This window comes from Trematomus bernacchii, unplaced genomic scaffold (assembly GCF_902827165.1).
Source record: "Trematomus bernacchii unplaced genomic scaffold, fTreBer1.1, whole genome shotgun sequence".
Taxonomy (NCBI): domain Eukaryota; kingdom Metazoa; phylum Chordata; class Actinopteri; order Perciformes; family Nototheniidae; genus Trematomus; species Trematomus bernacchii.
Window position 1 is genome coordinate 4,466,686 of NW_022987588.1, and position 13,603 is coordinate 4,480,288.

Below are 13,603 nucleotides of genomic sequence, written 5' to 3' on the forward strand. Positions count from 1 at the left end.
CCTATTCTCACTTGGAACAAAGAAAGAGAAAGACCTGGTTAAAGAGGCAAGGAGGAACAGATACAAAATGTTGGATTGTCTGAATGTTGCTGGCAACAGGAAGTTGAGGACAGTCCGTTATGCAGCCACACATGGATGTATAATAAGAACTGGATACAGCGTGGGAGGCGGGGCCTCGTTCATTCCTATGAGAGTTGCTCATTGGCGCATGAAGACAAAATGGCCCAACTTTTGAGAGAGCGAAACGCCACGAAAGTATTCATATAATCATATAATCCGTTCTTATTGTGCATCCATGGGTAAAGGTAAAACTCATGTAGTCCCGTGGGTTGGATCCACGTTCATAATGCAGAATGTTTTTAATAATATACAAATGTTCATACTGGGTAATTTATTTAGTTTAAAAAACATTATCCAACAATTTACAGACGTCTCTTTCCCAATGTTAGTCAATGGGAAAAAGTGTTTCCGGGCCCAGCGACTGATACGGAAGTGTAGTACCGCCGTTTGGCCACAACAAATATTTTCCTCTGAGTCCGGTGCACTTCCTGGGGGCTTGCAGCCACAGGGAGAAGTGAAGAATAAAAATAAAGGGCAACTGCTGAATGATGTGCAGAAAACAGCAATTTCTGGGATGGCCCAAGATGTTGTGATCATGACTTGAGGTGACCTTACTTAATGGGACATGGGCAGATTAGAGACCCATTTAGCAGGAGCTTTACCTGTAAAGCCCATGAGAGCGCCCTCCCTGGCCTGTCGCCTTAGCCCCTCCACATCTTTGTAGTCGATGTAGACCAGGTCGATAGCCTGCAGCCCAAACGCTTTGGTGGTCACGACCACCTTCTGCCTGGCGTAAAGGAGCTCCCTGGCATCTTTGGTCCGTGTGGCACCTGAAGAATACAAAATATGGGGGGGAGGGTGGTTGAACGGGTAATTGAAAAAGTAACAGAGACAAGTACAAGACAGCAAGCAGAAAGTTAAGCAGGAGGTGAAATGACTACCTATGCTGGCACAGAAGTCATCAGAGCCAAACACCACACCGTCATGGTGGAGGCCGGCCTTCGGAGCAAGTCGACGGACTTCCTCACAAACCGCCTGGAAAGAATGCATGAATGTATTAATTTATAACAGGCTCACTCAAGTGTCACAGATTGATAGAGGAATTCAAAAGTTGGACCTATTGATAATGTAAAAGTTCAGATAATCTGGATTTCGGAATTTCCTTTGCAGGCAGAAAAAGTCATCACACTTAATTCTCTTTAAGAAATGTTTAATTACAGGATGATAGTAAGGCAACGTTTTTGTATGGCTACTTTTATTAAGACCTAAGACTACTGAACATGTCTAACAATTATAAACCCCATTTCTAAGGCACGACTTCAGGCAACAATTATTACCGAATAAGGGGGAAGAATGTGGAATGTGATTGTCTGTGGTGAGGAGCGTGAAACAATAAGAATGCGTCTCCTGGCTTTTGTTAGCCTCCAAATTAATTTCACCACTAGCTGTGCCACAGTGATTTCTTTTTTTCCATGTCTGTAACCTGGGGTTCAGTCTGGGCAAAGATACAGGGTGTCCCTCAAGAAAGCACAGAGAGGCACCCCCTGCCATCAAAACACACACACACACACACACACACACACACACACACACAAACTGACAACCACAGACAGTCACAGAAACAGAGTAGAGAACTAAAAGACAAATAAAAAAAAGGACGGACAGCTTGTTTCTACCCAAACGCTCAAAACCCATGCCCTTTCCCCCATGTAGCTGAAGGTCGTGCCGTACTATAACAGGAAGCGCTTTGATGCCTGCCAAAATATCATTAAGAACTTTTTCACTATGATGATATTTAAACAGCTCTAATTAAAAATCAGTGTGTCTGGAGAGGGGTAGAGAGAGACGCAGGCATACAGACAGAGAAAAGGGAAACAGAAAAAAGCCTCATTTTGAGAGACTGTCCGAAAGCTTTGAAACCCTTTCATTTTGGACACGTGGAGTGTGCTCGCTGACGCCGTCTTTAATCTAAAGTGAACAATGGACAAACAGCATAATGCCTTACGCAGGCAGTTTTGGGGGTTTGTTTGTAATTTACCTTAAAATTGAGCAGGCCCACAGCAGTTTCCACAAAGGTGACCAGGCGGACGGGTTCTGTCAGTGCCCGTCCTTTCAAGTAGTGCTGAAACCTGTCAACAAACTAAGCACACGGGGACAATCGCATGCACGACTCATTAACAACACCCAGGGTTTCTGTAAATGGAAAACAATAAACCGAACAATCAAAATGAATGAATTACTTTGTACAGTCGTCACTTTTATTAGATGTTGCTTTGCTGGAGCACATACTGACTATTCACTATAGCCTTTGTTATAGAAACACTTCATGGTAAGCCCGATTCGATTTGTGATATTGTGTTTAATATGCACAGATCTACAAGGAAATAATATGCTCTGCTGGTCTCTATTTTTGTGCTGTTAAGTGCAGCTGAAGTCCTCATAGGACTAATGATCCATTATTAGTTATATAAATGAGAAAAACAGGAAACCAACGCTTACATATTGAGCTATCGAGTCAGAGTGAATTTAAAACCGGTAGTAAAAGAAACCTCAGGAGTAAAAATACATAAATGATTTGACACATCTTTCACAATCCACTGTGGGGTAAGAGACAGAGGGGGGGGGGGGGAAGAGAACTCTTAACATGCAAAAACTCACTTTTGATATGAATCTTGACACCTTTATTACCTGCACTGTTTCCATTTCAGTCCTTACGCAGAAACACATCTATGAGAGTTCAAATAGCGAAGAGAGCGAGCACAGGAGGGCAACAACAAAAGCGGGGGAAATGAAATATTTTACATTATCACCAGGGTTCCCCCCCCTCGTCTGAAGTCTTCTGCTCCAGCTTCTTTCACAGGTTCTGCAGAACTACAGCATGTGTTCCCCTGAGAGAGTGTGCACAGATGTAAATGCACACATGCACGCACGAGCACATGCATACACACGCAGAAATGAATACCGAAAAGGGGAGAAGAAACAAGATTTGGGATGTCTTTGAGTGTGTCACTCCTACATTATTCTGTTTTGCGTCCCCCCCCCCTCCATGGCAGGGAACAGGGAGACTGGAGCAACAATCAGAGTGTGATGTGACACTTTGCTGAGGCCTTTATTCTGCACAACTCCTGCTAATATGCAAGCTCACCTAAGTAGGGCTTTAAAACCAAGTTGAATTCTTTGAAGACCAAAGCATTTCAATTTTTTCCAACAGACCAGTTCACAGCTAGCCCTGGACTGCCAGTGGGGCAGCCCAAATTCCAAAATCTATCATCTGGAAACACACAAAAGCCCCCTCCGTCAGATATTTCCTTTCAATGCCAGTTAAAAAAAAAAGAGAAAAGGAGAGGGCGCAAAAGCTCAGAGTAGAAATGTCTAACTCCATGTCCCCCCTTCCTCTCCTTTCTCTCGCTCCCTCTTTGACACACCAGGAAAAAAGACAGATATAAATAACCTCAGGTAGAGCACTGCTATTTTTCTAAACGAGGCGCAAAACAACCCTGTGCTCGCACTTACCACTCCTGTCCAGAAAAACTGAAAGAGAGGGCCTCCATTGAAGGATTTCAAAAAATAGGGGCAATTTTAATCATCTCTCTATTCAATCTCTGTTGGATAAATCATATCAGAGATTTGCATAAATACAAACCATCAAAGACTTTTCATCTTCAAAGAGGTTTTCAAGACCCAATAGGCTTTGTACTGTAATCATCTGAGGTCACAACCCTGTGGGAGCAAGGCTGCTATGGTAACATAAAAACTAACGCTGGGGGCTTAGCATAATATCCCCCCTCCTTCGCAAACACAGGAAGGGGTGGGGGGGGGTCAGAGAGGGAGTGTGAAAAGAGGGTGTAGATAAACCTATTTCTGTGACAGAGGAAACTAGATAGATATGGCCCGTTGTGGGCTGATATTACACACAGAGATTACCACGGCGACACTGTGCCACGCAAACCCCAACAAGGCCGCGACGAGAAGAGCCGTGTGTTTGGATTCTGCCGAAGGAAAACAAATGACAGCTCAATGCGGCGGCAACGCTGGCTAAAGAGCCTCCTTGCCTCTCTGATTACATGTTTCTGTCCTTCTGTATTCTCCTCTTCAGCTATTATACACTCTGAGGGCCTGATTTACACTGCATAAGAGGTACTATAGCGCCGGTTCATTGTTCCTCTGTTGCATACAGAAACCATTAGCTGTCAATGGCTCTCAAAACTAGGACCCTTTAAGATGTTATTCACTGCTGAATTGCAAAAGTACGGGAAAGAGAAAAGGAGAAATAACACCTCTTATCACCATTCAAAGCCACGCTACAAACAAGCCCTCTGACAATTTCACCACCCAATCATGAAAAGAGAAGGAGGGAGAGATGGAGCCAGAGAAAGGAGGCTATAGTGGGACAAGTTTCAATTAATTTTCTTCAAAAGGGGGCCAGATTAAATGTTTCCGGCCTGCTGAAGTGTTCATTTCACAGAGGGGAAGCGGAGAAAGGGATGAGGGGAGGGGACGGGAGGAGGAGTAGAGGAGGAGGAGCGGGACAGGGTGCGATTCTTTCGGTCCCAGTGCACACCAAATAGTGTGGTGGGCAAAGAATGCACATGGCTCCGAATCTGTGTGAGAATTGTCCTCAGACAAAGGAGGGAGTTACGCCTGTTATACCCCAATAAGGCCTGTCAGTCACACAAGGGCTGGGGGAGAGGAGGAAGGCAGAGCTAAAGGTTTCCACACAAAGGGAAACAAGCAAGTCCATCTTTTAGCGACAAATCAGTCTGGAGGTTCTTGTGCTAATATCAATAGAGAAAGAAAAGGGAGAAAAATAAACAAGTAAGGGATTTACTGTGCTGCCTTACAAGAGTGGAGAAAATCAGACACATGCATAAGAACGCACACACAGAGAAGCTTGAGTAAAGAAGACCCAGAGAAAGTTTGAGGGACATAGAAGAGATTAGATGAAGTAAATCAAGGACCTATCCAAAGCAACAGACTTTCTCAGAAGCACACATGCACCTGCTGATGCAGAAACACCCCGACAAACACACTGTAAATCCAGCGTGAGAACAGATTTACAGTGCACTCAGTGTTCCTGCAACAAAGCTTTAGTATGAAAAGGAGAAAAAAAAAGTACATAAGCAGGCAATTATTCTATCATTTTATAGCTCTCAATGGGCTGACTGAGATTTTCAGCGTAATAATACCCAACAGTGAATGAATTTTTGTTGTTGTTTCTTTACAAAAGGAAATTAATGTAGAATACAATTGACTTCAGCGAAGAAAAGTAGCAAAAGGAGGAACGGCTGAGCTTAGGGAGAGAATTAGTGAACACCTGTCAGCAATTATACTTGGAAGAAAGAAAAGGGCAGCAGGAAATAGATGTGTTCTAATTAAAAGCACTAGTTAAAAACGTCCTGCCCCAGACCTTGTATGAGTGTACATAAACGTGTGTGTGTGTGTGTGTGTGTGTGTGTGTGTGTGGGCGTAAAGCTGGGGGAAAAGCCAAACAAAACACCCTCCTTTGACCTCTCTCTTCTAAACAATTCTTAATGTCTCCTCTTGTGTAATCACCAAACAGTTATATAGCTTGACATAATAAAAGCTTTAAAGAGGAAAACAGCCACTTAAAAAATGCTTAGGTAAACGGCATGTCCATATTAAAAATGTGTGAAAAGAGAGGAAAAGAATGTCAACCGTATTCAGCAAGAAGTTCTTGAACCTGTGAACTGTATTCACACACACACACAGGGAAGGAGGCAGACAGTAACCTGGTTCCTTGTGGTAAGTGAACCATATGGAGCTGATCAGAAAAGCCTGCATTAATGATGTCACTGTCTCCTGACCTTTGGGGACCTGGCATCCGTACAGCGCCCCTTTATAGAAAGCCAGAGGGATGGCCAAGCCCAGACTAGCACCTCTTAACTAGGACGCAGGCGCAGTTAGTATGGACCAATTGCAATTTATAATACTGAAAATTGGGAATAATATCAGTGGGCAATCATTTCGTGGTTGCACATCTAGAAGAGTTTTGATCAGAGAGGTGACGGGAGACCTTCAAGTACCAAGACAAAAGGCAACTAGATTTACATTCTCACTTTGTAATTTAAGATATCAGTTTGTTTTCTTGCTCATACACAACTGGCAAGATGGCCTTTCAAGTTAATATCAAAACTTATTCAAAGGTGTCCATAAATAACTGAATGTAATGCATGTTTCAGCATAGAATTTATTGGCACCCGTTTGGAGCCTTAAGTTTGATTGGATAAATCCTTAACCACAATATGAATCAAACATTTCCCAAATTGGGATCAACAAAGTACTTCTTATCTTAAAATGTTTCCTTTGAGTTCAGCAGTAGCAGAAGGTCCCGTTGTGATGTTTCAGAGAGCTATCAGGCTTTTGAAGCTAATCCGAAGAAATGTCATCTTTTACTTGAGCAGCGGCCAAGAAAAACACTCTGTCCCTGAGTTCTGCCACAGGGATCGATTCCCAGTTTTACTGGGAAATGGAAAAGTTTGTTATGATTGCTTTCAAGATTCCCGTGGTTTCCTCTTACTCCATGAGTTTGTGTTAGAGCACCGCTGTGTTTTTTTAAAGAGACACCCAGAGGAGAAAGAGAGAAAAATCATGTTTGTTCTAGTCCTGTTTAGTTTTTGCATGTATTGCAACTTTGGGTTTCTTTTTTCTTTGCACATGGTTTTGAAATAAATCTCTTTCCGGTTACTTCAGTAAGTCTTCTTTGACTTTAGAAAACGACAGAAGCACTTCAAAGGCAGGCAAATACTTCCAACTTACCCACTGCACTTCCTGCGTGTCTTCCACTTTAGGCAACATGATGGCAGGAGGGAGAACCTCAGCCTGCAGGATGACCTGCAGGTCAGCCTCAGCAAAGCCACTGGACACAGAGTTCACCCTCACACACTTCTCCGTCCGGCCCAGGTCCAGTTCAGCCAACATCCTGGGGATGGTCTCCCTGGCCTCTGTCTGCAGCAAAGGAACACAACACACACACAGAGAGCCTCATTATTTCACGTCATGCATTTGGTCTGGAATGCAATATTGAATCACTAATGTGAAATGTTTTAAGATACGACAGCTTGTGACTACCCAAGAATATAGGAGAAACAGGCAAACGAGAGCAAAAAAAAAGTACTGGATACATCGTTGAAGAATGAAATTAAAGTCAAATTTCTTCCAAGAAAATGTTTCTACATAGATTATAATGGACATTAAGCCTAATCATAAAAATAGACTACACAATGCCAAAACAAATAAGGTGTCATTAGTGGGTGATTGACAAAGCATACATCAATTTGGAATAAATGGTATGAAAATGAATATTAAACATAGAAAAATACACCACCAAATAACCACCTGCCCTCTCCCTTGGCTGCTATTCATCTATATATAAACACGGTAAGCCACAAATCACCTAAACAGAAGCTGCACACTCAACTTTGCTCTCTCAATGCCAGCATTGTATAAGCTGAGCAGGAAGAGAGATGCGGAGGATGGGGGAAAAAAAGAATCAAAGCGAAACCTACAGTCCCAGCTTCTATCAGTAACACACCAGCACACGCCGCTATATTCAAACCAGATGCTGGACTACAGGAATGGAGAGAGCGAGGGATGAAATGGGGAGAGAGGTCCGGCCAGTGAGAGGGGAGAGGCTCTCTGGGAGAAATGTGGTCCCAGTTAAGCAGCATGAGGAAACGGTAGCTTAGGAGTTGTCAGGTCAGATCATAGGCAGGAGCCTTTGAGTGCTTGTGTGTGTATATGTAGTGGTGATCCTTAGATTGGGATTTATTTCCGGTTTTCCCCTTTATACCACCAAAATATTCTCTCAGAAGTACTGAATAAACCACGTTTTGGAGATGCTTATTCATGAAATGCAATGGAGGTTATTTGATTACGGCACTGAAAGTTGGTGGTAAACGTCGCATCATGCAATGTGATGCACATTTTTCGTATGACTTCAAACGGATCATGAGTTGAACATAAAAACAGGGTGATCATTAGTGGACAGATAACTGAAGTAATAAAATGAAGTGTGTCCATGAAAGAGAAACTGTAGACAAATACAACATGGAGAGCCCATACATCACAATCTCTTGTAAAAAGTAAAGTGGACTACACAGCCAACCGAGGTTCAGTTGTATGAGATGACGGGGACCCCTCAAAGTTCACGAGACAGCTTCTGAGACGAAACAGCCCTCGTTCTGATCTGCTGGAATGCAGAACTGTTCTTGATATTGCCAACACCCCTCCAGTATCAATAAAATATGGTATCAAAGTACATATCAAAGATTTGCTGGGATTTAATAGGGGTCATGAGTGGGATGGACTGCTGTGTGTCATCTATGTCTGCCTTTAGCCTCATTGAATGAGACAAGAGGGATTGTCACAGCATACGATGAGAGGGCTGTGATCTTTGCTGTAACCTCTCTGTTACTCTTGCCTACTGTCGCTCTCAAGAGCCAAGATCGACCTGTAACTGTACCGTGGTAACTTAAAACGGATGGAGCGATTTACGCAGCCATAATTCACTGTTCATAAACCTGCTACTTGGTAGATTACATTCTGTCTGTCCTTCCTTAGTTCATGGTGACTGGAGAAAATTGATCTGTGAGAACCGCTGGCTGCCTCATAATGCCAGGAGTCGCATTGATCCCTGACCAAACTAAATAAATAGCGATGCAGAAAGGATCAAAAAGCATGGTTTATAACATTCACAGATCAAATAGACTGGAGCCTCCCGCTCCAAACTCAGCCTGATACAAGCAGCCTGCATGTAAAAAAAACTCCTAATGTAACCAGAGACCACTCATTGCAAGGATTGTCTCCTGCACTTTTCTTCCTTAGCGACGGTATTTCTGAAACCATGACGCCGGGAAGGTCGCCAGGAAGGCAGGAGAAGGCCAGGTCACTGCGCACTATCCTTTCTTTTATCTTGCTTTCTCTGTAAAGAGAGAGATATAATTCCGCCATACACCTTGACCCCTATGGGCTCCGCTACTCCGAGCTTGAATAAAGCCCTTTGAAAAGGAGATATTTTACATTAATGGACAGCCATCCAACAAGTTGCTTCAAAGCTCCCTTCCCCAATCACCTGGTGTCCCATGGAGCGCTCGCCCCAACGTCAGCTCCATCTCCTCTTTGATTCCCTCCATCATCCTCATCATTAGAAGCCGACACACAGGCAGGCGGGCGGGCGAGCAGTTGGTCAGGCAGGCAGGGTTGTCGAATGCATAGATGCACACGAGAAGCTTTTCAAGTGCAGAGAGGCTGACCTTCCAAAGAGCGAGGTCAGCTCCTTAACACACAGCCTGAGCCTTGACGCCCAGGATCCTACAGAGTGCTGTGTATACGTGACACAGCATGGCTACAGCCTTGTAGACACATCAGACCAGAGCGTCTAAACTCATGTGTGTACAGTCCACAGCGGGACGGACTTCCTTTCCAGCATCAGATCATGGATGTCCAGCCCTGCGGCTTCAAACGAGCGACGTCAAACATCACCCCCGGACAGACTCCCTGTCCCTTTATTCAATTTGAATAGGATCTTAGAGCAATGGTAGTTACTGTACTGTATACAGTACACTGGATACAACATTGAAAAAAAACAGAGAAGTGAACCATAGAAGGGGTGGAGTAGACTTTTCAAAAATGTATGGGGATTTTGGTTATCACTAGCCTGATAAACAGCAAAATACATAATAGACTACTGATGTAAATGATGATCATTAACAGCGTTAAGCGAGTGTAAATTCAAAAAGTCTGTACATCTTCATTCTCAAAATCAATGTGTACTGTATGCAGATCGCACCATTTATCACAGACAAAATGCCTTCAAACAGTGGACTGCTTTGTCTTTTATTCGCCAAGCGTATATGTTTGGTTTTGTGTGAAAAGAGTGGGAATTCATGAGTCACAATGAGTGCACTTGTTTTTCCATTTGCTTTTTTTCTACCTTGCGAGAGCTGGCGTTTTGCGTCCTGCTGTGCTACTTGCGATGCCATTTAAAATGAGCTGCAGACTATCGCAGGTGAAGGCTGCCTGCCTGACGTGTGAGTGTGTACGCACTTGTTCGTCTGTCTTTTTCAGAAGGTGTGCGTGTTAGCAGGCTTCAAGTCATTGCGGATGGGTTTTGACAAGTGGCACGCTACACTCCAGAAAGCTGGAGTGAGATGACTGACTAATTCAGGCTACGTTGATAACTGAGACGTAGCCAAAGGAGACTCGGGCCTTCACTCTGTCAGTTGGAGGCACACCGAGTTATCAGTTATCCTGTCAGGGCAGACAACAAGACATTACTAGCAGGAAAGAGAAGGAGGGATTTGTACATCGTGAAACCTGCTTGTCTTTTTTTGGTAAAAACTGACAGCCTGAGGTGGAAGAACAGCTAACTATGTATTCACTTTAATTAGCCATGAAAGGATCTCATTATAGCTCTTTGGTTACAGTTCATTACAAGCTGCATTGCAATGTTATTCTGGAAATTAATTCCCGAGGCTATGTATCCATTTTGTAGGAAAAAATGATGGTACGGCTCATCATTCAGTATCTTTACATAAATCTATTCTCTGCATAATTACAATTATTTGGAGTTTTGTTCATAAGTGATTAAGCATTAGTTTGCAATTATGTCTCATTTGCAACTCCCAGTACAGCTGTCTCCAACCTAGTCTGTCCAATTTGCTATTTGCCTCACAACACTTTATAACACCATAATAATTACGCTTAACGTGCTATCTATTAGCTTTCATCAGTAAATGCCGGTTTGTGAAACAAATACGCAACAAAAAAAGCACAACATCATTTTTTAGCAAGAGCTTTTTGTCTGTAAAACTTAACACGTGTATAAAAAAAGTGTCACTAACTGAATCTGCTATAGTGTTCTTGATTGCAAATCAAACTGAATCTTTAAAATGTGGGTCCTTGAAAGGAAGGGATTTTTTCTCAACTTGGTGTCATGATCAGTTAATGTGATCAAGGTGCTAATAAGGAAAAGGAGGTGTGAAAACACAACGAGTAAACATGTGTCTTGAGGGCACATGTGAAAAGAAAATGCAACAATTGAATGATGACAACAAATGGCCGATGGCAGTGTATTGAGTCTAGAGAGAAACAGACTGTGCCAAGCTTTGTGTAGAGGCCTGCAACACACAGTTTCTAGACAATGCTTAAATGGTATGCTTCTTTTTGGTAACAATAAAAAAGTGTATCATTGATTTAATATAAACAAAGATATGTTCCTTTTTAAAAATTATATTTTGTGTTTATTTGTTTTAGCAGTATAAGAATGTAGCTAGCGGGAATGCGATTACAAAACCCGACATTAAGACAGAAAACATAAACTCTGTCAATTTCTTGCAAAATAAGAGGTACAGCCTTGCTTTCTTCTTCCCCATGCGCAAACATCTGCTCCATCCCTTCCCTCCACCTCCCATTCTTTCATGTTTTCCTCTCCTTTTCGCCTGCTCCATCATCACTCCTCCTTCTGGGGTTACTCTTCAAGTATTGCGTTGTGCAGCCCACGTAGCACAGAGCGTTGAGGGCTTCGCCTCTGCCAGTGAAAACACGAGAGTGTAACAGGATAATAAGAGAGGGCCTCTCTGTTCTCCATGTCTCAGCATTTTCCAATCCCTCACTCGGCTTCAATCCTCGCCTTTAACCCACGGTATCTGGATCAGCAGCATGAGTGCGTTTCAAAAGATACTCAAAAGAAACGAAAAGCTCAAATGTAATCTATGACTTATATTGCTATCTAAAAAGATACACGTGAGAAAGTGGTTTTACTCCTTTAAATCCTTCCGCTTTCCATTTGCTCCGACAACGTACAAGCTCTCACCACTTCTGAGCAACGAATGCTAATCACAGCGCTGTCATCACTCTCCTACGCACCCTGACCTCTCGTTCGCCTATCATTCCCTCCCTGAGGTCTCCAATCGATACCTGACACATGACGCCTGACACACAAATGCAGCGACAGTCAGTGAGGTTTGGATTTGAAGGTTTTTCTGATAAGGCGGGGGACAGGGTCTATTTTCTGGCTGAGCGACTCACATCCCGTTTGTGAGTCTTGGCAGCCTGACTGGGAGTTTCTCGAGTCTCCTGGGTCCTCAGAGGTGTTGAGCGCACAAGTATACAAACACATACACACAAGAACATGCATATACACGGATGTAAATACACACTGACACACACAAAACACAAATGCTCAGTATTCATAAATCAACTGGCTAACATCATTTCCCAGGAGCTCCTGTCAAGAGTTTAGTCACTTGAATCCGCTTAAATGGAGAGCAGATCTTTCAGTGTCCTCTGGAATAACACAGTGAGCATTGAACTGAGGTCATGTTTCACTTGACAGTTGGCTGTATAATTTATGTTAAGTTTAAAATCTCTGGTGTCAGACACAGTTCATGCATAGACCTATCTATTGACTGAAAAAAAAGTTTGACTGTAATAATGTGTTCCCTCAGCTGCTCTCACTGCAACCAGAGGTTTAGTCTATTGACCCGTGGCCAGTAGTTTTAACAGGGGAGGAAGAAAGTGTCTTAAACAGAAGGAAACATGGTCAAACTTGAAGTTCAAAACCTCACTTTACAGTGTAAGAACATATTATTGTTAGTAGTTTAACTGTACCTTATTATACAATAGACCTACAATAAGGTGCTGATTTAACTCCCAACTAATTGCTCAAGCTGTATTTGGTCTTGACGAGTAGGTTTGTATTATATTCTATCATATTCTGTGTCTTAGGCTGGTGCCCCACGGGAACGAAAACGGGTTGTATCTGCATATTTCTCTTGCGTATAGCCCTTTTTGCCACACGAGGCCGTAACTAAACGATAGAAACGGACCCCGCAAACGACAACGGGTCCAAAGGTGGATAGATCTGGGAACGGAGCGCTCTGGGGGGTCATACGGCTCCGTGTGGTCGCCTCTATACGGTCATTTTCTGATAATGATGACGCAATAGCCCCGCCTCCCCCCACCTCTGCTGCTCACCCCCGCAAAAGTAAACTGCACACTGAATTCAGATTATTTATCTTTATCTCGATATGGACATAAACGCGAGTGAAGTCTAATCTGACAGGACGGAGACACGCAGCTCCTCCCGCTACACACTTCAAGTCAGATCATCACCCTTAGCTATTTTAATTAGCCTACCTCTCAAACTACCTAAACTAGTTATAAATATGTTTATTTTTTACTGTCGGCCGGGTCACTCATTACTGGATTAGCTGCTGCATGAGACAGACACTGACGCTGTCAGAAGAGAGGAAAAAGAGAGGACAGGCTCCGTGTATTTTATTATAATATATAGGCGTTATTCATTTGTTTTAAAGCTTAATAAATAACAAAGAAGACCTTTGACCGGCACTTTTATATTTTTGTCCGGAAGATTTAAACTTTAACACACGTTGACCGGCGAAAAACTCTGCCCGGTCAACCCTAACCCTAACCAGAAGTGCAGCCATGACAACATTCGCTGCTTTTGTGGAGGAAGTTGCTGCTTTTGTGGAGGAAGTTACAGCGCCACGTACAGGCTCGG

General features: G+C 43.1%; 1 protein-coding gene across 1 annotated transcript in view; it reads right to left on the reverse strand.

Annotated features, from left to right (window-relative positions):
- Positions 1–13,603, reverse strand: part of clybl (citrate lyase beta like) — a 57,318-nt gene that overhangs the window by 5,574 nt on the left and 38,141 nt on the right. The window contains exons 3-6 of the mRNA XM_034128893.1: positions 6,838–7,026; positions 2,099–2,200; positions 1,002–1,095; positions 723–890 (exon numbers count right to left, since the gene is read on the reverse strand). Of these exons, the coding sequence (XP_033984784.1) occupies positions 723–890; positions 1,002–1,095; positions 2,099–2,200; positions 6,838–7,026 (553 nt within the window). The remainder of the gene's footprint in view (positions 1–722; positions 891–1,001; positions 1,096–2,098; positions 2,201–6,837; positions 7,027–13,603) is intronic.